General features: G+C 34.5%; 1 protein-coding gene across 12 annotated transcripts in view; it reads right to left on the bottom strand.

Annotated features, from left to right (window-relative positions):
• Robo2 (roundabout guidance receptor 2) overlaps positions 1 to 24,594 on the bottom strand; it is a 516,317-nt gene that overhangs the window by 98,346 nt on the left and 393,377 nt on the right. For 9 of the 12 annotated variants that reach the window (XM_048346411.1, XM_048346412.1, XM_048346423.1 and 6 more), the window contains exons 6-7: positions 22,600 to 22,727; positions 17,964 to 17,975 (exon numbers count right to left, since the gene is read on the bottom strand). In XM_048346411.1, the coding sequence (XP_048202368.1) occupies positions 17,964 to 17,975; positions 22,600 to 22,727 (140 nt within the window). The remainder of the gene's footprint in view (positions 1 to 17,963; positions 17,976 to 22,599; positions 22,728 to 24,594) is intronic. The other 3 variants (XM_048346414.1, XM_048346416.1, XM_048346421.1) reach the window with 1 other exon arrangement.

The following is a 24,594-nucleotide window of genomic DNA, read 5'->3' as shown; positions in this document are numbered from 1 at the left end:
CAAGTATGAGAAGACTTAGGGGAGAATGATTCCCCTGTGTTGTAGTAGCTGTGAATGTATTGTGTAAGAACTGGATATTAATGGAGCTCTTGGAGGGTGGGGGGGCGGGGGGGAGCACTGATTGATAGGTGGAATTGGATCATATACAAAGCTAAGTGCCCAATGAGCAAAGTCAAAGGAACAAGAACATATCTGGCAAGACAATGCATAGTCTGAAGCCAATGAAGGATCCAATTATACAAACATCAGGGAAACAAAAGAAGGCTAATAAGTTATTCTAAGGATGCTAAGTAATGACAGATGCAAAGCAAACATTTTCAAAGCCATACCCCTCTCTAAGGGATATTGTATAGATGGTGTTAGCTGTGTTTAGTCAATAAAGTAAGGAGTTTCTTTAGAATAATAGTAAAATAGAGCCAGTGAAGATAATGAGATCAAGACATGAGTAAATGAAATGAAAAGAAAAATGAAAAAGAGAAGAGGGAAGAAAGAAAAAGGAGAAAGAAAAAGAAAGAAATGAATTACCACGGAGACTAATTATAAAGAAAGACATGAAAGTGAACATCAGGAGAGTGTAACTGGAACTTTTCATAAGGATATCTTTTATCTCAAAGTAACTTCCATTTAAGAGAAAACATTATGTTTCTCCCATAAATTTTCCAATCATCTGCTTTTAATTTTAATACTTGACATCCTAGAAAATGAAGGACAAGAAAACAGTTCAAAACCAACTTTAATTTGTAGAAAATAGTTTACATGGCAACAACCCCCAAATCTGAATTCTAAAGAACTAACAACATGCACTATCCAGTAAAGGCCTTCACTTGGAATTTCTTTAGTCTATTACTATATGTTGGGAGCTGAGCCAGCAAAGCTCATCCTGACCTCTGGCTGTGTTGTTACCATCAAGGATATGCTAAGTGGGAGAACATTTGCTTACTAGTAAGTCAGCACTAACCCAGAATTGCTTTACTAGGTCCACTGGAGTCCATTCCTATGTTAATCAACCTCATCCTGTGTTTACTGCCATCAGATGTTGCCTAACTTCAAAGCCTTTTTGTGTTCTTGAATTTTAGCAACCCTATGCTATCCCCTGGTTCCTAAACTGCATATAAGCCGGAGGTTAAGAATAAATGTGGCTGTAGTCTTGAGCTACAGTCTTGAGCTGCAGACCTCCCCGACCTCATCTTTTGTCTCTTGTCTTTTTTCTCTTGTCTTGTATCTTTCTTTTTTTTTTTTTTTTTTTTTTTTTTTTTGCCAGTCCTAGGCCGTGAACTCAGGGCCTAAGCACTGTCCCTGGCTTCTTTTTTGCTCAAGGCTAGCACTCTGCCACTTGAGCCACAGCGCCACTTCTGGCCATTTTCTGTATATTTGGTGCTGAGGAATTGAACCCAGGGCCTCATGTATATGAGGCAAGCTCTCTTGCCACTAGGCCTTATTCCCAGCCCGTCTTGTATCTTTCTTGTATCTTTCTTTTTCTTTAATCCTCGACCCTCAGGATTCCCTTTCACTGCCAGCTGGCTCCGGCAACTATATATTCAAACAGATCCAAAAATTGATTAAATGTTTGGTAGACCCAAATATAAGACCAGTTACTTGTCCTTAAAAAAAATGCCCTCAGTAAGAAATCAGTGGTATGTTATTGTGAGAAATGAATAACTAAAGTTTGTGTACACTATTATATTGCCTTTTCATTCAATATATCCAAGATGTATCTCATGAACACAAGCAGTAAATCTACTAAATGATTTTTTTCCATCATGATAGATAATAGAAAACTCATTCTAACAGTACACAGACTCTAGATCTATAAACCTCTTTAAACAGAGTGTGGTTTTTTGTTTCCCTGACTTTTTAGTGAATTCCATGCTTCTCATAACCTATGTATTTCTACACCATTCTACTAGATGAACAGATACAATAACTTGGTTCCCTATTTTCTAATAGGAATGATAGCTTAAACAATATTATTCAATCATCATAGGAAAGATTCTTAAAATGTATCAAGGTTCAAGCTCTGGTATACAGATTGATACAGAGACTGTTAATTTATATTAAAAAGAGGAGTGGGATTTTCTTTATTCAAAGCAACTAAAATCTGTTCAAAGACTTTTTTTTCAAGAAACATATAATGAAATTTCTGTTTCAGAACAATGCTCTGGAAGCATCAGAGGTGAAAATGGGAAAGGTGAAGGTGAAAGGGCTGTAAAATCTTAGCAAAGTTGAGCTGTGAATTGCAATTTATAGCAGCATTTAAGGAAAGAATTCCACTTAGAAATCTGAAATAATTAAGATATGTCACAATATTGTAATAACCTGGGGTGGGGGCACGAGAAGCCCCATCCCATGTTGTCATCACTGCCACCACATAGAGGGGACTGGAACCACCACCCCCAGTGCAGAGAGGGGTTAGGGGGATATAAGAGGGGGGAAAAGAGAGGTGCTGAAAAAGTAAGGCGCCAGGAGGTGCCTCCAGGAGCTGAGCAGTGGCCGAATTCCCCTCAGACCTGAGGGGGAGCCCAGGCCTTCGGACAGGAGAAGCTGATCCTTAGTCCAGACCAGCAGTGGAGGGAGTACCGAGTCCAGATGAGCAGAGCAGGGAGGCCTGTGTCTGGGCCTGCATAGAATGGAGGCTGGAGTGGCCGACTCTGGGCAGGAAGGAAGGAGAGTCCTGCAGAGCAGAGGCCTGCTGAGAGCCAGAGTCCCAAGGAGATCAGACAGAGAGGAGCAGAGTGGAGCGGGGCTGAGAAGAGCCTGAGGCCTGCTGAGGAGTCCGGAGCTTGAGACTTGTGGGAAAGTCCGAAGCCTGGTGCCTGTCCAAGCCACAACGGACACAGAGAGCAGAGGCCTGAGGAGACCAGAGGCCCACAGAGAGCCAAGTGGAAAATGGAGTCCCCCAGAGAGGGGAGAGGCCTATGAAGTACAGAAAGAGGCTTGCAGAGAGGCCTGTGGAGAGGAAGAAAGGAAAGAAACTTGGCCCCTAGAGGCTGCAGCTGCTCCTAGCTCTGGGGTAGTCCAGGGCAAGGCAGTTGCAAACTGGCTAATAAAACTCATTTGTCACCTTTAACATTGCTCAGTGGATTTTCTGGCTCCCCAGACTACAACAACTATCACAACATAATATTTATATAATAACAATGCCCAGGAAATCATAATTTCTTGGACATTGATGTAGTCTTACATTTTTATTTTATTTTTATTTTTATTTATTTTTTTTTTTTTGGGGGGGGGGGCAGTCCTGGGCCTTGGACTCAGGGCCTGAGCACTGTCCCTGACTTCTTTTTGCTCAAGGCTAGCACTCCGCCACCTGAGCCACAGCACCCCTTTTGGCCGTTTTCCATATATGTGGTGCTGGGGAATCGAACTGAGAGCTTCATGTGTAGGAGGCAAGCACTCTTGCCACTAGGTCATATTCCCAGCCCTAGTCTTACATTTTTAAAGACCACTCACAAAAGGTCATCAACATTCATGATATTCGTTTTTAAAAGTACCTTCCTATGTGATATGTACTTAAATTGTACTTTATTCTAAGTGTTTCTACTGCATATAAGTTTTGTATTGCCCAAACTGAAGCCTGTTGTATTTCAGAGTGGCTGAAATTATCTTTACATGTTTAAAACTGAGGGGGGAGAGAGACTAACATTGTTGAAGCATTTAATGAAGCAAAATATTCAAAGGTGATCCAAATCTCTGAAAAAAAGTCTGTTCTGTGGTCAGCTACACTCAATCCCAAAAAACAAACTACAACAATCATTTTTGCTATAGTAGATAATATTCCCTGAACAAGATCTATATTGTAATTATCTGCAAAGGAAGATCAGTTGGAGGAATGTATTTCAAGGATTTTAAAATTTAAACAGAGCATCAATATTTCTTCTGATAGCTCTTCATAGTTTTCAGCCTTTCTGTCAGGCGACAGTGAAAACTGTTAGAGAAGACAGTCTTAAGTTGATGGTTCCATGGGAGAGAGAGGTGGTATTTTATCAACACAGCAGGGGGGCCCATAGAGAGCTATGCATACAATGGACTTCCTATGTTGCCTCCTGTCAAATACAAAAGGCACAAGTAGGTTTTTAAGGGGACAATTCAAAACACATGTTTTAACCCAAAGTGAACTGAAGTGATTGAGGTATACATTCCAGATGAATATTCTAGTTATGAAAGTAGCATTTTCTCTATGTGTTTGTAAGGGAGAAAACTGTAAAGTATCTCTCTCTTCTATCAACCTGAAAAGATTAGATAAATTTCTTGTCAGTCAGAGGTAATAACCTACTTGCTTAATCTGTCAAGTGATTATACCTTATTGCTTTAGCTGTAAGAAGAAATGAGATGAAATAAAAGGAAGGCACAATTTGGTGTTTAATCAACACTTACAAGTTAAAATACAATATCTTTATAAGAAAAATACACTGTATGATTTCAAAGTAGACCCGAATATAAAAAGGTCAATTAAGATTAGAGGTCTGGGATAGTTTTCTTGAAATTGTGTTTTGAGAATATAAATACAATGCACAGCAAATTAGATTTGATTTCTGCTAAATTATGCTTTGATACTGCATTCAACTCAAGCTGGCTTCAATCAAAGTCAAGCTACAGCTCTGTTATGCTAATGCCTGCTGGGGAGCATGAGTGGGTGATATGGAAATCAGATGGCTGAACAAGAGGAGGAAACAGAGGCCATGAGGGAGGTGGGCTTTGAGAGAGGGAAGGGAGAACCTTAAAGGTTAATCACATCATGTTCAAGTTGTTTCTACAGCAAAATATGACTTTCCGTGGCAGGCATTAACATGAAATAGTCATGCGACAGCTCGATACATTAGTATGTGATACAGAGCGTCTCCAAGCACCCTCAGCTGTTGTGTTTCTTAGAGTATAATTTCATGCCTGAATGAATTAACTTTAGATTCCATAGTGAACATTTGAACTTGCTGACAAACTCAAGTAGAAAACATATTTTTTGGCTATTTTATAATTTTCTTCTGAAATGCTACTATTTTTCTGAAGAATTGTTTGAAAATTGATCTCTTCCATCATTTGCTCAGGCTTAAGTTTAGTTTAATCATAGCATGACAGAAATTAACATTAGTCGAGTGCTTATTAAATGTCACGGACTATGTCCAATTTTAATAGAACACAAATAAATGCCTGGAGAGGCATTTTTTTAGATTTTGAGTATCTTAAGTACTATGATGATAATATGAAGATCAACGGACTGAATCTTATGAAGGATACACAGGCTTCTTGTATAAAGAATTAGACTAGAATGAAGGGCTGACTTTTGGGTTGTTCCAATTGGATCTATTAAACACATAGTGCTGCTTGTTCAAATTTGTTTCCTTCACATCAGGATCTGATTAACTCAGGATTTGTCTTGTCTAGAGTAAAAAGAAGAGTAAGAGATGAAGGCAATAGTTGCTAATGTGTTTTAATATTTTGAAAAGTCATAACATTTAAAGTATCATAAAAGTCTGTAATCTTGTTCTTTCTATACAACCTATAAGTAATATTGATTTTGTTTTCCAGTTTCCCTCAAACTTGTGAGGCAAGTAGTCTATAACGTGAGCCATGCCTCTAGGGCCTTTTTGCATTGTTTAATTTTGAGGTACGGTATTGATTTATGGCAGCTTAATCTAGGCTTCAATCCTCATGCTCTGCTTCCCTGTATTCCTGGATGTGACCAGTACTGTCATTTTGCTTCCACTATAGCTGAGGAAACAAGTTCCTACCACAAGACTCAGCCATGCAGTGAGATGGAGTCTTGTAAACGTGTTTGCCAGAGCTATCCTTGAACCACCATCTCCCAGTCACACCTCCCAAGAAGCTGAATTATATGTTTGAGCCACTGGACCTGGCAAATACAATCTTTATTTAACTCAGTTTTGATTTTAAAACCTACAAGTCTTTTCATTACATATCAATAAAAGACTACAATACACACCATTGTAGTAATGGGAAATTATTCCCTTTCATATTGCATTTTGGCTTCCTTAAGAACTAAAGATTTTATCATACTGACTCTCCTTTGTCTCCAATGTAGTTTCAGAATTTCAGCAGATTATTCATATGGGTGTGTTATATGTGTGTGTATGTGTACATATATATATATATACATATGTATATATACATACATATATATAATATTCAGATCAGTCTACTTTCAGTCCCTTGCATATATTTTTGCTGGTTCTTGTTTGTAACAATCTGATCTTTGATCCATCTACCTTGTGGAAAATGACTAACCAGAACATACTCTATCTTTGTGCTTGCCTGTGTTCTTTCCAATTAAAGGTACTATCTACCACTTTGCATTAGACTATTGAATTTACTTGTCCTAGAAATTCTCCAATAGTAATTAAAAATTAATTCTTAGCATACAAATATTTTCAATTTATCTAATGCATATTATAGTTGAATCATATTACACTTTTCTGTTCTTGATAATATTTCCATAAAATATATGGAGAGGAAGAGGGAAGTCAAATAAACTTTTGATTTCTGTAAATTTGTCTTGCATGTGAGTTTTTCTGTTTTCAGGAGGGCAAGGTAGAACACACAATTGGTGAGACAAAGGGTGAATGCTATCAGAAAGATCATTACTGCCCCAATCTTAAGGAAATGGAAGGATGTGGAAAAACATGGATGCTACAGTTTCCCTCATAGGGAATAATTAGTACATGTTTAGGTTAGTCATATCAGAAGATCACAATAGCCCAATAGCTATGTCTGTATGAACACATAAGATGATGATAAGTGAAATGAACTCCACATTATGGAAACAAGTGGTGTATCATTGTAATTATTTTCAACATGCCATGTGAAGCAGTATCCTTATTTTTTTCTTTTTATTTCTCTCATATTCCCTTCCCATATTTTTGCCCCTGCTATCTGATCTTAGCATTCTGGATACTGTATATACATGCATTAGAACTAGGCAAGGGAAAGGGAATAGCAAAATAGAGAGACAAAGGATAAAAAGACAAACCATTCCAAAAGCAATGCTTACAAAACCATTTGGTGTAAAGAACTGTACAACTCATGATGGGGAGAGGAGGAGAAAGAGGGAGGGGGGGATGAGGGAGAAAGTAACAAATTGGATAAGAAATGTACTCACTGCCTTACATATGAAACTGTAACCCTTCTGTACTTCACTTTGACAATAAAGAAAAAAGGGGCTGATCCAATTCAGCAGCAATACTCACTAGATACTATGCTGAAAATGAACTGTGCAACTGTGGGGGAGAGAGGTCAGGAGGGAAAAACTGGGAGTAAAACAATTGACGAGGTGGGACTTTTCAAAAAGAAATGTACTCATTACCTGTTTCTGTAACCCCTCTGTATATCAAATTTTAATAGCAATTATGAAACAAATAAACAAAATTCCCTAGCCAATTTGAACATGGCCTTCTATGTAGACCTAAGTATTCCTGCAGAAAATTACTCAATATGCTTACCCCACAAATAAGATCCAATGAGAAGTCATTTCATTGTGATGCAATATATATGAAGTATAAAAATGACTGTTCGTTCAATTGATGCATGAGTTGTCATTGATAAATGGTTGTATTTGTCTCTAATTTTTGTCATTTAATTCATCACTTGATTTAAAAATAACTTAGTATTATAAATGCTTACATTGTATCATAAAATAGTTAATTTGAAGTGTATTAACCTAATTAATCTCAGAGGAAACAATAAATCAGAAATAGAAAATTTTAAAACAGGAATATAATATTAAACCTTATCATATTTATACAGATAATTCAATCACATTTTATTCATTTGTCATTGTTTCCAAGAAATGATCAAGTTGCTAAATTACTTATTTTTCCAATTAATTATTTTCCTACTGAGTTTATGGCATTGCAGATAAGTTACAGGTTCTCTTTTTCCAGCCAATAACTTCTAGTTAATAGTATAAGTTGTCACTTCATGATAAAATAATATCAACAATAGGATATCAACAATAATCCTGTGGAGTATGTATATGTGATATAATATGTGTATATATGTGTATAAATATATATAGATACATATCCTCAAGCAAAATATGTTCTTCAATGTAACTCTAAATTTTAGAAACCTATATACCATTGATTTAAATTATACTTCAATGCAAAAATGGAAAAAGAAAAGTACTGAGTTACTGCTTTCATAAATATGAAATGTGAAGTAAATGGCCTTAGTTAATAAGAATATAACTAGAATGAATAAGAGTCTTCTGATTTTTCATCTGCTTGCTTTATAGTTTGCTCTCTACTAGACGTTTCATGTGTACACAAAGTTCATTCAGCCCTGTATGAGTAAAGACATATTGTAAGAGCTTTAAATCACAAAATAGGGAAACTTTTAATTTTAAAGGGCATATGTAGTTTGTGAACCATCCTCCCCCCATTTTTCTCAGTAATTCAAATTCTGATTAATCATTTGGCAATAAAGTTAAAAATGTTTACCTACAACAATCTTAAAATAATGGAAGGAGAATTCTAAATTGTCCTGTATAGTAATGGTGAAATCAATTCCAATAAAAAAGAAAAAGCAGGAAAGATGAAAAGTGAAAGGAAGGAAAGAGACTGTGATTTGATAAGAGTAGGAGCTGTCAACTTACATAGTAAAAAGCCACCCATGATGCTATAGATAGAAACTTCCTATATGGTATCAAACCTCACATTTGCCTCTGTGTCCTTTGGCAATGAAGGCGTTCTGAATAAAAAACTGAAGGAATATATTACTGGTACCATATACTTTTCTGTGAAAATTATCTTCACTGACCTTAAAAAAATCCTATAATAAAGAGTTATAAAATGAAGTACATATTATAATTATCCCATGAGAACTAAGTTGGGCTAGTTTATAGATAATTTAAAACTCCTTAAATTCACATTATTCACACAGATTTACTCTAACTGCAGGTATATGAGAAGTTAAGTAACGAGAGGGAATTTTTCTCTATTCCAACATGCTAAGATTCACAGAATTGTATATTAGAAAAATCTAGAAATGCAAAACTTTGTAGAAAACAGTCAGTACTTTAGAATAAATTCCTCATATTTCCCAGTATTATTTTTTACAAATAAGTAACTTTTTTTTCTTTATGGGACTGTTAATTTTGTAAGGGAAACACTATCAAGTTTAAAAAGAATTTATAACTTATTAAGACACTATCAGTAATATCCCTGGGGCAATGAAAACGAGAATCAGTAAAAGAATGGTGAAAAACAAAAGACCTTCAAAATCCTGAACTCATCAGTTGAGAAAAACCAAGGTCCTTATATGTAAGAGTCCAGAGGTTTGTTTACAGGGATTTAGGAGGGAAATCTATAGCTTAAAATGGTGAGACAGGACATCCATTTTCAGTCACTTAACCTGTCAATGTACCAGAACTGTCATGTCAGCATCACAGCTAGACCACAAAGGCGGATTACATCCCATTATCTCATTTTTTTAGAGAAAGATTGCGTAAAGATGCCAATCAGTAAAAAAAAAAATGAAAAGGGAACAAAAAATTGTTGCAACCAAGGAACAAATGTATGGTGAAGGGCTGCTTAGTTAACGGAATTTTAATATGTGACTGCAATGTTTCTTAATAACATTAATTACACGCTTAGTAAGACACTACCCTAACTCATTAGTACCTTCTTTTTGTTGTATTTTATCTCCTACCAGCAGAATGGGTGATATTCAATTGGCCTGTTACCATTAATGTTGCTTAATCTTTTTATAGCACTATTTAAAGCTGCTTGCATAAACATTTCCTAGGCAAGTATTACCTATGTATGCATATGGGTGTATCAATGAATGGCACCAGTATTTGGCATTCCCCTACCATGTGTATCTTTTATGTTAGAACCAGAAAGAGCAGTAGGATAAATACAGAAAAGTATTTACTGATAAGAAACTAATATTTTAGTAGAGGAGAAAAAAGCAGAATTGCTAATAAATCTGGGAAGCAATTCTTGCACACAGAGATTTTTTTTAAGGAATTCAGATATTTTTACTCAAATACTAATTTGCTAGTTTAAGTATTTTAATAAATATCATTATGTACCAATTCCTTGAGTGACTTCCAGTGTCTTGAAACAAATAGTGTAGTAATTCTAATGCCACATCAATAAATTTTAGCTATAGTGCATATTGTTATATACTGCAAATATATATACCTTATATTGTTTTGTTTAAAATGCCTACAATACATGGAAGTAGAGATTGTGACTTTTAAAAAATATGGCTTGAATGTTAATGTGTTTTTTTCTGCCTAGAGGTAAGAAAATCTCTAAATACTCAAAGTATAGTACAATTTTGTACCATTTATGACACTATAGCGCTTTAATTTTAATAGTAAATTAAAATATGTTATATTTAAATTTTCCTACTGTTTGCAGAGATTCCAGAAACAATGAGTATTTAATTTTTTTTTCATCCAAACAAGGCATCCAAGTTATCTTTATTTTTTTTCCCCAGAAACCCAAAGAAATTTATTCCATAGCACCTACAGCTCTAGCACACGGCAAACCATTACTTAACATCTGTTTTCTGTTCATTCATATAAAATTTCCATATGAAGCTTGCAATGATAATAAATGAAAATAAGTATTTTGTTACAGGTACTTCAAATAGCACTACAGTAAATCTTTGACAAAATTTTTACAATATTCCAACTTTCAATATGAAACTGCTTAAGTAGGCATCTGCCAAAGGAAAGTATATCACTTAGGCAAATAAAGTCTCATAGTCACACAAACATAACACTCAACTCTCCTTGTCTAGGTCAGGAAGGGAGTAAGACATGTTCTTTGAATAAAATTATATAAATAGCTTAGGTTGTATGTTTGCATCATGTTCTGAGAACTGTCTTGTGAAGGGGGTGGGAGGAAAGAGGAAGGGTTTTGTCTGCTTGCTTTATCACAAGTGATTTTTTAAAGTAAGTTGGGTTTAATTTATAGAGTAGAAATATGACTATGATTAAATTGCCCAAATGATGTACAAATGTGCCTGTTTTTATTTAAAGGAGAGGCATTTATCTAAAACAGAGGAAAATCTCATGCTTTAATTTCCCTGCGTTTGAGATGTTTCTCCAGTATGAGCAAGACATGGTTAACAATATTTGCTTTGCGCAAAATTCTTAAAGAATACATGTGTTACATAAAAGCAAAAGATTATTAGTTCCTATTTCTGAGATGAAAAGCTCAAAAATTATTTGCTTAGTGTATCAGAAGTTACAGAGTATTTAAATTTTTGATACTTAGATACTGGAAGAGAGGCTTGTTGTTTCACTTCTCCACTTTCCTCTAATGAGAATATACAAGGAAGGAAGGAAAGAAGGAAAGAAGGAAGGAAGGAAAGAAGGAAAGAAGGAAGGAAGGAAGGAAGGAAGGAAGGAAGGAAGGAAAGAAGGAAGGAAGAAATGAGAGAAAGAGATAGAATACTGTACAGGACAACTACCATAACCATAAGCTATAATAGAAGATTATGAAGAAATGTGGTGAGCACCAACAGAAATGACCTTCATCTTCTACTGATAATTATTTTGCAAAAATTGTCTGCCATATTGTTGTAAATTTATTCCTTGATCTTTTTACCATGATCTAGAATCAAGTGTAAGACTTTGGAAATGAGACACATTAATGCACGGACAATCCATCTAGATTTCAGAAGATAGAGGGAGAAGAATTTACTGAAAGAAAAAGGCTACCATGTTGGCAGAATTCTACAGCATCCTACATGATGTTTATCCCTGGAATCATTTCTATGATTACATTATATTTAAAAATGAGATTTTTAAGAGGTAATTTAGGTTATTAACCGTATACTCTTAAGACTAGAAAAATAACCAGGGAGGCTTCAATTAATCATAAGAAACTTTAATGTTTCTTCTGCTTAGTACAGGTACCAATTGTCAGTGAATTTCAAAGCAAGACATAAAGAATACACGGGGGGCTGGGAGTATGGCCTAGTGGCAAGAGTGCTTGCCTCCTGCACATGAAGCTCTTGGTTTGATTCCCTAGCACCACATATATGGAAAACGGCCAGAAGGGGCGCTGTGGCTCAGGTGGCAGAGTGCTAGCCTTGGGAGGCAAGAAGCCAGGGATGGTGCTCAGGCCCTGAGTCCAAGGCCCAGGACTGGCCAAAAAAAAAAAAAAAAAAAAAAAGAATACACGGTAGTAGTGCTACCTTTGAAGGTGTATGGGACTTGTGTAAAGGCTGGAGAGTTCTGAATGATCTGGATTTTAGCAAAGGCAAGGGGACATTAATACTACCACCAATGCTACAACATCAATGCTTTCAACAACCTGAGATTTAAAAAGGGTTTGAAAAGGCAGATTTCCACAGAAGATCTTAACCTAGGCAACATTCTCAGACTATACAGGCATTAGCAGAAAAGCCACTTGTGCATGTCTGAAATTTGTAATAAACCTTAAAATCAGAAAAGAATGCTGCTTTTAATTGTTCAAGTTTTGTTTCATTGATCCATTCATTAAGTGTTCAATTGTATGTTTGAATCAGTCATGTTCATTGTTCAATTTCCTTATGCACCCATAATTATAAAACACTTGAAAATTCCTTTGCATTTGAAGCAGGATAAATGAAGAATGACCAAAGATGGAGTTTCATATGGGAATGATGAAAAGTCACAATTTAACCAAGTTAAGAGTCAAACAAGTGCATTTCTACAAAAGAATGTGTGTTTGTTAAAAATAATAAAAAAATCTAATTAGGGCTATTCAATAAACCTACTTTCTCTTCTTTAAACTTTCAAATTTTAATCTCTATATTTAACTATATAATTAATATTCTGATAACCATCAAAAATAGTAAAGTTAAAATGAGACAGCAAGTCAAATAATAATGTACATAATTAATGAAAGGAATGAAAATAAATAAAAGGAGGAAGAGAATATGTAAATTTATCCCAAAGGATATATCCACATTTTAAAATAATTGGGTATTATCTAGATAAAATTATGTATTACAGAGGCTCCTTGTTAAAAACAAAGTCAAATGAAAACAGGCAAGTAGGAGAAATAAATAGGGAGAAAACATAGCTAAAATGAACAAAAAAGATAAAATATATAAATGCAAATAATCAAGAAGTCAATATATTTTAATATCAAGAGATATGACTGACTATTACAGGCAAGTGATAAATACAGAGTGTAGACAAAGGAAATCTAAAATTCTTGAAATATTTGAAGAAATAACAGGAGAGAAATTATCCAAAAATAAACTCAGAGAAAATGTTCTTGAAACAAAGTAACTCATAAATCTATTGATTTTGGAACTTGTGTTAATATTAGATGATGAACAACAAAATGTAATCAGTAAATCATGGACATTATGAGCATTCATATAGCTAAAGGGAATTTCAGGCAAGAGGGAAACAATCTGGAAGCTTCATACTTCATTCACTATAGTACCATTCAATACCCATCAATACCCAGAGAAGAGAATCTTTTCACCAACTTCTGTGAATAAAAAACAAATTATAATTCAGTAACTTTATACCTAGACTCCCTTAGGACAATAGTGGATTTACATGATGAAGTAACAGATGAAAGCCAGTCCAATGTGAGAAATAAGCCTTATTTGCCTTTAATGTTCAAATTTAGCATTAAATTCAGGCACTTTACACTATGAAAAATCTATTAGAATATAGAAGATAGAATGGATGTGCACTTATCATGTAATCAGAAAATACAGAGTAATGAAATCCTGATGCCTAGTGATAATTAATTGGCATTCTTGATAGAGTAGCTAATTAGTTCAAGGTGCAGTAAATAGCAAGAGCATGAAGGAGGGAGATTAATCCTCATGTCATTTTGCCCAAACAATGTGATTTGCAATTTGCCCTAAAGAAGAGATGCGATTTCTATATCTCCTTCCAAAATTCACACAATATATCTTTTGTAGATAATGTGATAAATAAGAAAAGCATGTTTTTTAAAGTAAGAAATAATGGACCCATTTCAGCATTAAATTAAATTATATACAGCACATTAGGATTTCCAAATTGCAAGCTGTATGAGGAAATGAAAGCATTGAAAATAATCATCAGTTTATTTTTTAAATAATGTCTTACTTATAAATCACCCTTACTAAATTTGCCACTTACTGTCTTGTACTTTTGGTGGCTCCTAGACCAAAATGTTCTGGATTTGGCTATAAGAATCTTCACCTCAACTCACAAAATAGTACTTTCTAATATACTGATATGTTGGGGGAAATTTACATGATAATATAGACGTCTGTTTTCAAAATGCCTACTTCTTTAAAAAATAATTTTAAGAAAGGCAAGTTTTGCCAATGACATATATTTCTCAATAGTTATAAATTGTGTGGCTAAATATATGTTCTTCTATCAAAAGGAAACATACTATTTTTGTACCAGGACTGGGGCTTGAAATTAATTAGGGCCTGGTGCTGTTCTTTAGCTCATTTGCTTGAGGCTGGTGGTGTTTTACTGATTGAGCCACAAGTCCACTTCTTGCCTTTTGCTGGTTAATTGCATATAAAAGACTCATAGACATTCCTTCCTCTGTTGGCTTTTAACCATGACCTTGTAATTTCAGCTTCCTGAGTAGCTAGGTTTACAGGCATGAGCCACCAGGCTCTAGCAAGAAAACATATTTTGGTGTAATGAATTGGGAAATACTTATACGTTTCCATAAACTGTGTGCTGCCAGATTGTTTTTGATATTTTAAACAAGTCTCACAGATACAACTGAACTTTCATTTTTCATACTTGAGGCTATCAGCAGTTAGCATATGGCATGCATAAGATACAAAACCAAGCAGAGCTCATCTTCACAAGCACGGCAGCTGGGAGATTTGACAGTTCTTTTCCAAATTACTCATCATGTTTTTAGTCGCTGCTAGGAAAAAATGTGTTGCCCATCTCCAAAATAGATGTTCTTTTTTTATTTTTAAGCTTGGGAAGGCCTTCCAATAGAAAAATAAGACAGATGGGTATAGGAAGCAAGAGTCTTTCCTTATTTAGATCATTTTCTTATTGTCACTCCTCTCATCAGAAGAGCTTTCCAAGTAAATGAACGAATATTTCAGCACTGATTGCTGCACCCTAGTATGCTATTTTGCTTCTTATGTGAAGAATGCCTGTGGAACAGGGAAAAGTCAAAGCCACAGAAAGGCTTGGTATACTGTTAATTACCAAGTTGGCATGTGGTCATGGGTGGGGCTAGGAGAAATTCATCTAATGTGCTTTTCTTGAATTATGAGTCTTTAAGTATAGAATCTGCATTAATTCCTAATTTTATTGGAAAAGCTGAGACACAAATACAACCCTAATTTTTTTCTCTAGACCTGATATAGTTGGTGGTTTATATTGGAATGAAAAGCTAGCTTTTCTCTCCTCTCTGGGAGTCTATTCTGTAAAATATTCTTTGTGTTATCTAAAACGGCTCCAATATTTAAAAACTTGTATCCAGCTCCATTAACACCATTGAATAAATATTCAGGGGAATATTTAATTAACTAACATATTTGTGTCTATCATTTGACCCTAGAACAAAAGTTCCAATGACCATACCTGGTGGAATTAAATGTATTTAAGGAGTAGATACAATGGAAAATTACCCTAACTTCTCCATTATTAGTCTGTTCCCCCATAAGCTAATAAAAATTTTATCTAACATTCAGTTTTCAGAATTAACAGTAGTTGTCACATTTAAAGTGTACATCTTCAGATTTCTGAACATTGTCATAAGTCATTCAAGAAAGATCTATGAAATGACAGACTTTCTAAGAATATGGTATAATGTGTCAAGAAGCTGTGCTTAATTTCCACTCCAGTGGGAATTTTAAAAATCATTTCAAGCAAGAATAAAAACTTGAAATAACTTTTGAAATGCCTTACATGTGACAGATACATCTCAATTTGCTGTGTATGTCATATTGTTTGAATCCGTGCACTTTTGTTTAAAGTTTATAAATATATAGAAAGTTTTTAACATTGTGTTATATTTTGAAAGCTTGTGAAATAATGTTAGTCACGTGGTCACTGTGTTTGAGAGTAAAGTTTTTACGAGTAATGACCTATAACTTAAATGTGATTTTTAACCAGATGACGGGATCACTTCTGTAATCTTAGATACTCGGGAGGTTGATTCTGGAGGCTACCAATTCAAAGCTATCTATGCAGATACGTCTATTTGACACCTATTGTAATTAATCAAAGCAAATAGTCCAAGTTAATGTGTAATTCCAGTGGTAAAGGACAAGCACTAAGCAAAGCCAAGGAAGATTGTAAAGACTTGAATTCAAATCCCAGAACCAAGATGGAAAAAAAAAATTCTTAAATTTCAAATAACCAATTGTAACAAAAACAAATCCTTGATTTAATAATTATGTAACAAAAATAATTATTATGTATAATAATTATACATAATAATACAATATATTATATGATATATAATAATTGTATATATACATAGTATATATAATATAGTATATATATACATATAGTATATATACATATATATACATATAGTACATATATAGTACATATAGTACATATAGTACATATAGTATATATATATAGTATATATAATAGTATATATATAATATAGTATATATATAAATAATAATTATGTATAATCAAAACATTCCAGTGTATGGTTCAGTTAAATTTACACTACATCTGCATTTAAAACTACTTAAATGCAAAATAGTATGATTGAGAAACTAGAAATACCTTATGTAGTATTGGACATATATGATGCTTTTCATATTTTGGCCCATCTTAACTGAACACATCCCTAATAAGACATTATCTTTATCTCCATTTTAGAGAAGGCAACTGAAGATTAAAATACTGATATTTCAATTAGAGGTGGCTGGATTGAAAAGCTAAGAAAAAAGAACACTGATAGACTACATATCAGAAATTAAGAAATGCAAGTCAAAGTCTTATTTGTTAAATTTACTGTCCAGCTAAGAACATAATTCATAACAACAAAGTCCTTGAATATCACAACTAAATGGGTAAAAGTTAAGTGGGATCAATTCAAATCAGATATCAAAAATCTCAAGCTTGTATATTAAGACAGGTTTTACAGCTATGTGGATGACTTACAAATAATTAAAACTAAATAATTTACTAGAGGATTTTTTTGATATTTTAAAGAAGAAATGTCTTGAGATCTTGTAACCATTTATGCATTAATTTATTTCTTTAATTACAGCAAAGGGTCAAGCTTTCATTCATTTTTAACACACTTGTTGGTGAGTAATATTAAACATGAAGTAAAGTACAGGGAGAAATTTGAAACCATTTTATCATACAAATATTTATAAACAATTATCAATAAAATTCTGTAAATGCAAACTATGAATTCAGTTTTGTGAATTCAAATGGAAATATGATATAGTCATAAATAACTTTTCATGTCAAAGAACACACCTTCCTCCTTCTTTACTCACTACAGAAAGTATATACTTAGAGTAACTTAAAGAAATCTACCACTATTTGTTTAAATAGATAAGCAGAGATGGCAAGCATTCAGAAGGTTTAAGAATAGTCCTAGAGGGCTGGGAGTTTGAGGAAATTACAGTGAAGAAACCAAAGAAGTCAAAAACACCTTAAAATTTTAGTTCCTAATCTTTAATTTTCAAAAATATCAAACACTATCAGTAACCTATTTTTAACAGGTACAGGAAAAAATAGGTATTATATATTTCTCCTTAAGAAAATATTACCAGTTTATAATATTAATCATTCATGTATTCTTTACATGAAAATTGGTACCCATTGATTGTTATGTAGCAAGTCATTATAAAAATGGTTTAACAAAATGATGAAAAAGTCAGAAGCTACCTGTACAGCAGACGGTCCCTCAAGTAATATGTTAACATGGATGAATAAGTATATTTCATCTGGTAGATGCAGCTATACATGAATTATGAAGCATTGTACAAAGTCATGCTGAATGGATAGAAGGATGGCTACTTACCAACAGGGCGAGCTGTAGACATTACAATGGTGTGGTGACAACATAAAAAAGAAATTAAAAAAAAGAAGAAAGAAAAGAAAATTATCAGAATGCATGATGTGTAATGCTACATTTAAGTATGGACAATAGAGTGATCTCTAGTCTGATAAATCATGTATGACCAGGATGACTGAATTTGATAAAACCCGAAAGCTGTAAATATAATTCTGAGAACATAACTACTTTAAGTTTCAGTACTATTAGCACTTTATGAGATATTATGAGTAAGTCTTATCATTACCTCTTATGGTAGTCATTATTTCAAAGACCTTGAGTGAAACAGGCATATGCTACCTCAAAGTCTAAAACCTGCTGAAGGGAACTATTCAAGTCACAGACTAGCAAATGTCATGTCAATAAAAGAAGGCCTCACTGTCTGATTTAAATAGCAATTGGATTTTAAGCATGGTTAGTCAGAACTATTACAAGGACTACAGGAAAGCGCCTGATGCTGCTTTTCAGTCAGTAATAAGTTAAGATCACATCACTTTTCAACCGTGGACACGATGGATGAAAATATAACAAATAGGCTGGAACATCCTTAGAGATTTCAACTCAGTAGCTTCCTAACTACTGTTAAGCTTTTTACTTCTTTTGGCAGAGGCCATGAAACAATGACTGACAGGTTGATTCTTGTCCACATTGAGAAGAGCTTGCAAATGCCTGCTCCAACAAATTGCTATTTTCTTATTATGCCATAACTTTCAATCACTAAATCCCTAGTACTAAGCTGCCCTGATATTAATGCACAGAAACAAGAACGGATGCACATGGCTTAATAATAATTTCTTTAAAACTAATTCTTAATGAGTTTAGATAATAAACCACATTATATAGAAGCAATGGGAAATATTACAAAAGCATGCATTCTTTTTATCCCCAAGAAAGAATAATTGGATTTATTAGTATTTGAACATTTTTAAAATCTGACATTTCAATAAGTTTTTTCAATACACAGTATTGTTATCAAATCCCAATGGATATAGCCTTAGTGCCTAATAATGTGTCACTATAGAAGAAGGTATGAATATTTTTGTGATGATTGCTTTCTGAGGGTGGTGAGGTAGATAGATGGAACATTAAAAACAGATTTATATACAATCATTCATTCTAAAAACACATTGAATTCCTAGCATTCTGTAATCTCTACAAATAACAGTAGAGTTGTCTCTTTCTAAGAGTTATAGTCTTTAGCATTATTAAAGGAGCCCTGTTTCAAATGCTGATTGTTTATACTAACAAGTTTCTCCAAGTGGGGCTAGATTATAGTTCAGGGGTAGAGTGATGATCTCACAATGTAAACCCCTGTGTTTAAGACCTGAGTACCATAAGAACAACAAGAACAAAAATAGCCAAACACAAAAAGAACCCTCTCAAATTAATGTGAGCATTATGATACAATTTTAGTAGAAACTCCACATAAAACTTCCTGTCCTTGTTACATAGTAAAACATTAGTCTGAGAAAGTCAGCAGGTGGATGTTTTCAAAATCAGCAAATTAAACTGTGTGTCCCTGCATTAAATGAATGAAAACTGACATGGCATTTGGGGTCTACTGACCTTGCTTCTAATAAAACAAACTAAAGAAAGGCTGAAAAATACATTTATGTGCATAGGAAATGAGCACAGGAAAAAAAAAGTGGTATTTTTCCCTATTAATCTCTTACTATGAGAAGTCCCAGCTGTTTTCCTTAATGGTTTAAAAAAAACGGTTTAAGCAATATTGTTTTCTATATCACATTGTCTTATAGATACATTTTTTTTAAAACCTTGATTTTTAGGTCTACTAAGAGTCAAAATCATCAACCTACATACCATACAGAACAAACACTCTAATCCAGCTACAGATTAAGGGCAAATACCACTTAAAATTTGCTAGCTTAAAAAAATTCTACCAAAAATAAACAATGTTTTCAATTAGTTTCGTAAGTTAGATTCAAACATCCATGCATCAGAAGCATGGTTTGTTCAATGTGATTTTAAACCTGAAACTTTTAACAAATTATGAAAACAATTAGCTGGGAAAGATTTTAAAGCAAACAGAACACTTCAAATCTCATTCAGCCAAGCATTCAAGTATAAAAAAGGAGCCCTGCTGCTTTTACAAGCAAACAACTCCTCATATTTTCTCACCATGTGTTTAGTCAGCAAATATTTTATTTATCAAAATGGGATATTTCTTGGTAGATTGTTTGTTTTTCCATTCACTTTAGAAACACACAGACACATACAAACTGTGGAGATGATTTGGTCAAGGGAATCACTTTCGTAAATGACTAGCTAGTTCAAAACAAACATTTATGAAACCACAAAGCATGTAGGTTAGAGTGAAAAGACTTCATAGGTTCACAGGAGTTACTAGATTTTTAATCAGGCAATTTATATGTATTTACTTCATATATTATCATTGTACTTTTGACTTAGTAAGTTTTTAAGCAGCTAGTTTGTCAATGTTGCCTAAATTGTGTGTGTATGCTCATGCACATGGACTAGTAGTGGGGCTTGAACTAGGACTTCATGCTCTTGCTTGGCTTTTTCACTCATGGCTGAAATTCTACCATTTGAAATCTCCACTTCCAGATATTTCTTGGGTAATTTGACATAAGAATAGCATGGACTTTTCTGCCTAAAATGGCTTCGAACTTGTAGTCTCAGGTCTCAGTCTCCTGAGTAGCTGGGATTACAGGCTGAGCCACTAGCATCTTGCTTAAATTTGTTTTGGCCTACATTCCCAATAAAACAAAATGAAACACACATATACATATGCTTACACACATACATAGGTGGAATAGGAATGGAACACAACGAGAATTTAGGAAGCGCCAATATTTTTGAAGTACAGAGAAAGCCTTTCTCCTACTCATTATATGGAGGCAAATTAAACCTAATTTATAGGTCTGGTGAAAATCTCAGTGAAGAAAAATACTTCAGAATCTCTAACACATATCAAGCAACTTTAACTCCTCTATCTACATCCTTCTCCTACTAACTTTATTCAAAAAGATACATTGTATAAGGTTGTACAAGAGTAAAAGTTCTGGCTAGGAAGAGATGTAACTGAGAGGAGATGAACATTTCTATCTGGCCTACTGATCTCGATGAGTGAGAGGAGACTTAGTCTTGGTGGAAGAAAGACTAAGGACTGAACAGATGAGCAGCATGTCTCTTTGTTTAAAGTTAGGTGAGTATAGTCAATACCATGGTAACATCTGCTTTAAAGACTTAGTGCTGGCTCACTGTCTACCTGATGCTGTTTGGAACTGTGGACTTTAGTTCCTATAAGCAACATGTTGCACTGGGAAATTAATTCATTCTACTGCCAAGTGCTAGGGCTTAGTAATGCTTTCTTTCCTTTGTAAGCAATTTCATTGAGTTCACAAATGAACATTATTCCATGACCAAGAAATTACATAACACCTGGAAAGTGAAAGTTTTCCAAGAGTATCATGGATTATTTCAATTATTTAGGAATAGTGAATTTTATATATCAGTATGTAAATCAGATTATCAGGATGCTAAAACTCCTCCTTTCTAAACCTATGAAAGCATGGTTAGATGTTTAGGTGTTTTTGTTTTTAATCACATTGCTTTTATGAATACTGAAATAAAAATAATGTTTCAAAGGTAACAACTCAATCAACAGAGAACATTAGAGTACATTTGAAATGGATGGTATTTAAAAGCAGTAAATAGTAGAATAGAGTAAAAAGGTAAAACATTAGCATATACATTTTATGTTGTTAAAATTTACTCTTAGCTGGTATAGAGGCTCATGCCTGTAAACCTAGCTACAAAGGAGGGAAAGATCAGAAGTTCATGGCTTGAAGATAGATAGGCTGAGGTAAAAATTTTGAGAGCCCCTTTTAATTAAGAATTGCACATAGTGGTGTGTATGGGAAGTGTAAACAGTAAAACATTGGTTCAGGCCAGCTGGATGATAAACATGAGATCTCATCCCCAAAATAGCTAAAGCAAAAAGGGGTCAGGCACGGGTCAAGTGGTAGAGCATATGCCTGGCAAGCACAGAGTTTTGAGTTCAATTTAACCATATAAGCTATTTTTTAACTAAACAAGGCACATCTCTTTAAATGATCATTATCTGGAAGTTTGCAAATAATTTCAGTATAACACATGATATGGTGAGCTCAAAATCAAGGCATATAATATAATATTATTACAGTCTAATCTATTTCTGATCTTCCCTTCCTTCCTTCCTCCCTTCCTTCCTTCCTCCCTCCCTCCCTCCTTCCCTCCCTCCCTCCCTCCCTCCCTCCCTCCCTCCCTCCCTCCCTCCCTCCCTCCCTCCCTCCCTCCCTTCCTCCTTCCTTCCTTCCTTCCTTCCTTCCTTCCTTCCTTCCTTCCTTCCTTCCTTCCTTCCTTTCTTCATCACTCTCTTTTTTGAGACAGTCATGATACACAGCAGAGGCTCATCTCAAATTCATGATCTTTCTCCTCCAGCCTCCTGAGACCTGAGATTACAGGTGTACACTGTACACCAACATATTCAGCTTCTAATAGTTTCATTGTGAACTCACTTACCAAGTTAAAATGCATTAGTCTCCTGGTTCAATTGTACTTGACATATTATGTCTCTTACCTCGGACTGTGAGGGTTGCAGAGGCTTCCACTTTTCCTACCCGATTCTCAGCAATGCACATGTAGGTACCTTCATCTGTACTCAAGGCCTTCTTAATTCTCAGAGTGTAATCATCTTTGATGTCATACCTGGGTATAACATGAACTGGCTTTAGAAAACAGCATTTATATGTATTCATGTTCGTTCTGCTTTTTGTCATATAAATTTCTCACAGCATAATATGCATACAATTTTCAGCCACAAAATTACAATTAGAGTTGTTGCTAATAGGGTTAATTTCATACTTGATCTATAACTGCTTATATGATTTACATATCATATATACCTGAAAATGATTGGAGAAACAGATACAAGAAAAATAGGACATACATCATTTTTTTTTGCTTGATTTATACTGGATTTGTTTATGTTTCACTGTGTTCAATGATGCTTTGTTTTGTTTTGTTTCTATGGGACTAGGATTTAACCCATGGCCTCACACATCGTAGACAAGTGGTCTATTTATGAGCTACACCACACATACACAGATGGTTTGCATTTTAGGCATTTTGACACAAAAACACTAAAATATATTAGGAGAAAATCTTTGTTTTGACTGTAGGCATGTTGAGTAAATGCACGTAAATTAAAAGAATGAAAGAAGCTTGATTACTTTCAGTTAATATTAATTGCTGAAATACCAAGATTTGAAGTGAATTTTTTTTTTTTTTTGCCAGTCCTGGTGCTTGAACTTAGGGCCTGAGCACTGTCCCTGGCTTCTTTTTGCTGAAGGCTAGCACTCTACCACTTGAGCCACAGCGCCACTTCTGGCTTTTCCTGTATATATGGTGCTGAGGAATCGAACCCAGGGCTTCCTGTATATGATGCAAGCACTCTACCACTAGTCCATAACCCTAGCCCCTGCAGTGAGTTTTAGAAATGTACATTTTCAGCTTCTTCATGAGCACTATAGTTTAAAACAACTGTTTCAACAAAGGACTTTTGTCTTAAAATTTTTGAAGACCATGTATTCTTTACCTTATATATGATGTATTCATGCATACAACTGCAGGAAGGCAGGGGAGGGTACAGAAATAGAGGGAAAATGGTGCAAAAACAGAGCAGTGGAACACACAGGCTGTCTAGTCATTGATGAGAGTGAGCTAGGCAACTGGTGGGTGTTTAGGGGAGGGATGGTATGTGACACTATAAGAAAGGAAATGCACTTAATCCCTGATGTATGTATAGCTAACCCTGCTGCATATCACCTCTAAAACAACAATAACGCAAATTTTAAAAAAAGATTGTTAAAAAATTCTGAAATAGTAACATGAAGTTGATATTTTCATAAGAACATACTCTTGTTAGAGACTATGAAGTTATATTGGCAAAAACATAGCCATGGAGTTATTATTTTTGCATCTTATTAAATGATCGTTCCTCTGTTTTTAATTATCATCATCATCATCATCATCATCATCATCATCATCATCTGCTTTGTATCTCACCCTCATTTTTGAAATATCTATGGGTGGACCAGTTCTCTGTCTCATATATTGCACTGGTTCATGGTTTCAATGAGTTATTTTAATTGATTCTGTCTGCTGGAGACTAGCTGTGGCATTCTGTTGGTTTTAGGACAAATTTTTAGGATTGCACTGAAAATAAACATAATTCAATGTACTCTAGTTCTATATTTACCAAAAAAGTAACACAGTTTAACAGCTTTATTATAAGAACTAATAATAGATGTGCCTTTTTCATCTTGGCATAACAAAAAGCAATGTTGCTGGGGCTAAGGCCTAGCTACTCAGGAGTCACACATCTGAGGATAGTGGTTTGAAGCCAGCCTGGACAGAAATGTTTGTGAGATTCATATCTCAAAGTATCTATCAAAAATTCAGAAACAGAGCTGTAGCAGAGCGCTGACTGGAGTGAGAAACCTAAGATCAAAGTTCAAGTACCAGTCCTGACACAAACATAAAAGAGGAAATATCTATGTCTTAACGATGTCAA

This window comes from Perognathus longimembris, chromosome 5, assembly GCF_023159225.1.
Source record: "Perognathus longimembris pacificus isolate PPM17 chromosome 5, ASM2315922v1, whole genome shotgun sequence".
NCBI lineage: Eukaryota > Metazoa > Chordata > Mammalia > Rodentia > Heteromyidae > Perognathus > Perognathus longimembris.
Note: the sequence above shows the minus strand (reverse complement) of the source record. Positions and strands in the feature narration are given on the sequence as shown.